The sequence below is a fragment of the Eimeria tenella genome, genomic scaffold (genome assembly GCF_000499545.2).
Source record: "Eimeria tenella Houghton genomic scaffold, Eth_scaff2900, whole genome shotgun sequence".
Classification (NCBI taxonomy): domain Eukaryota; phylum Apicomplexa; class Conoidasida; order Eucoccidiorida; family Eimeriidae; genus Eimeria; species Eimeria tenella.
In genome coordinates this window covers 407-892 of record NW_013542776.1, presented here as the reverse complement: position 1 = coordinate 892, position 486 = coordinate 407, and the positions used below count along the sequence as shown (strand labels likewise).

Here is a 486-nt window from a genome sequence, read left to right as displayed (position 1 = left end):
GGTCGTTGAACCCGCGGGAGAACCTGCAGCAGCAGCAGCAGCAGCAGCAGCAGCAGCAGCAGCAGGATGCATCAAAACCTGCGCGCTTCCCCCAAAAGCAGCCCTCCCGCACCCGCACCCCCCTTCGCAGCAGCAGCAGCATTCGCAGCAGCAGCAGCAGCAGGACGCGTGGAACCCCCGCGCTTCCCACAAAAGCAGCCCGCCACCCCCCCTCCGCCGCAGCAGCAGCAGCAGCAGCAGACCCGGGAATGGGGAGCTTGGGCCCGCGGGCGACGCAGCGGCGGAGCTGCTGCAGGTGCTGCGCTGCAGCAAAGGGCGTGCGGCCAGTGGCCATCTCGAACAGCAGGCAGCCCAGACTCCAAAGGTCACTTTTGCTGCAGTAGCTCTTGGGGCCCTCCCGCAGCAGCTCGGGGCTCCAGTAGTGGGGCGTGCCGACGCAGGAGTGGGCGCAGCTGTGGGGCGCGAGGTTCTTGGAGAGCCCGAAGT

General features: G+C 68.3%; 1 protein-coding gene across 1 annotated transcript in view; it reads right to left on the bottom strand.

Moving 5' to 3' along the window:
- The window catches only part of ETH_00043780 (NEK kinase, putative), a gene marked incomplete at both ends in the record, with an annotated part of 2003 nt that extends 1669 nt beyond the window's left edge, over window positions 1-334 (bottom strand). The window contains 2 exons of the mRNA XM_013375608.1: window positions 4-23; window positions 243-334. Coding sequence (XP_013231062.1) covers window positions 4-23; window positions 243-334 — 112 coding nt within the window. The remainder of the gene's footprint in view (window positions 1-3; window positions 24-242) is intronic.
- Window positions 335-486: the final 152 nt, after the last annotated feature.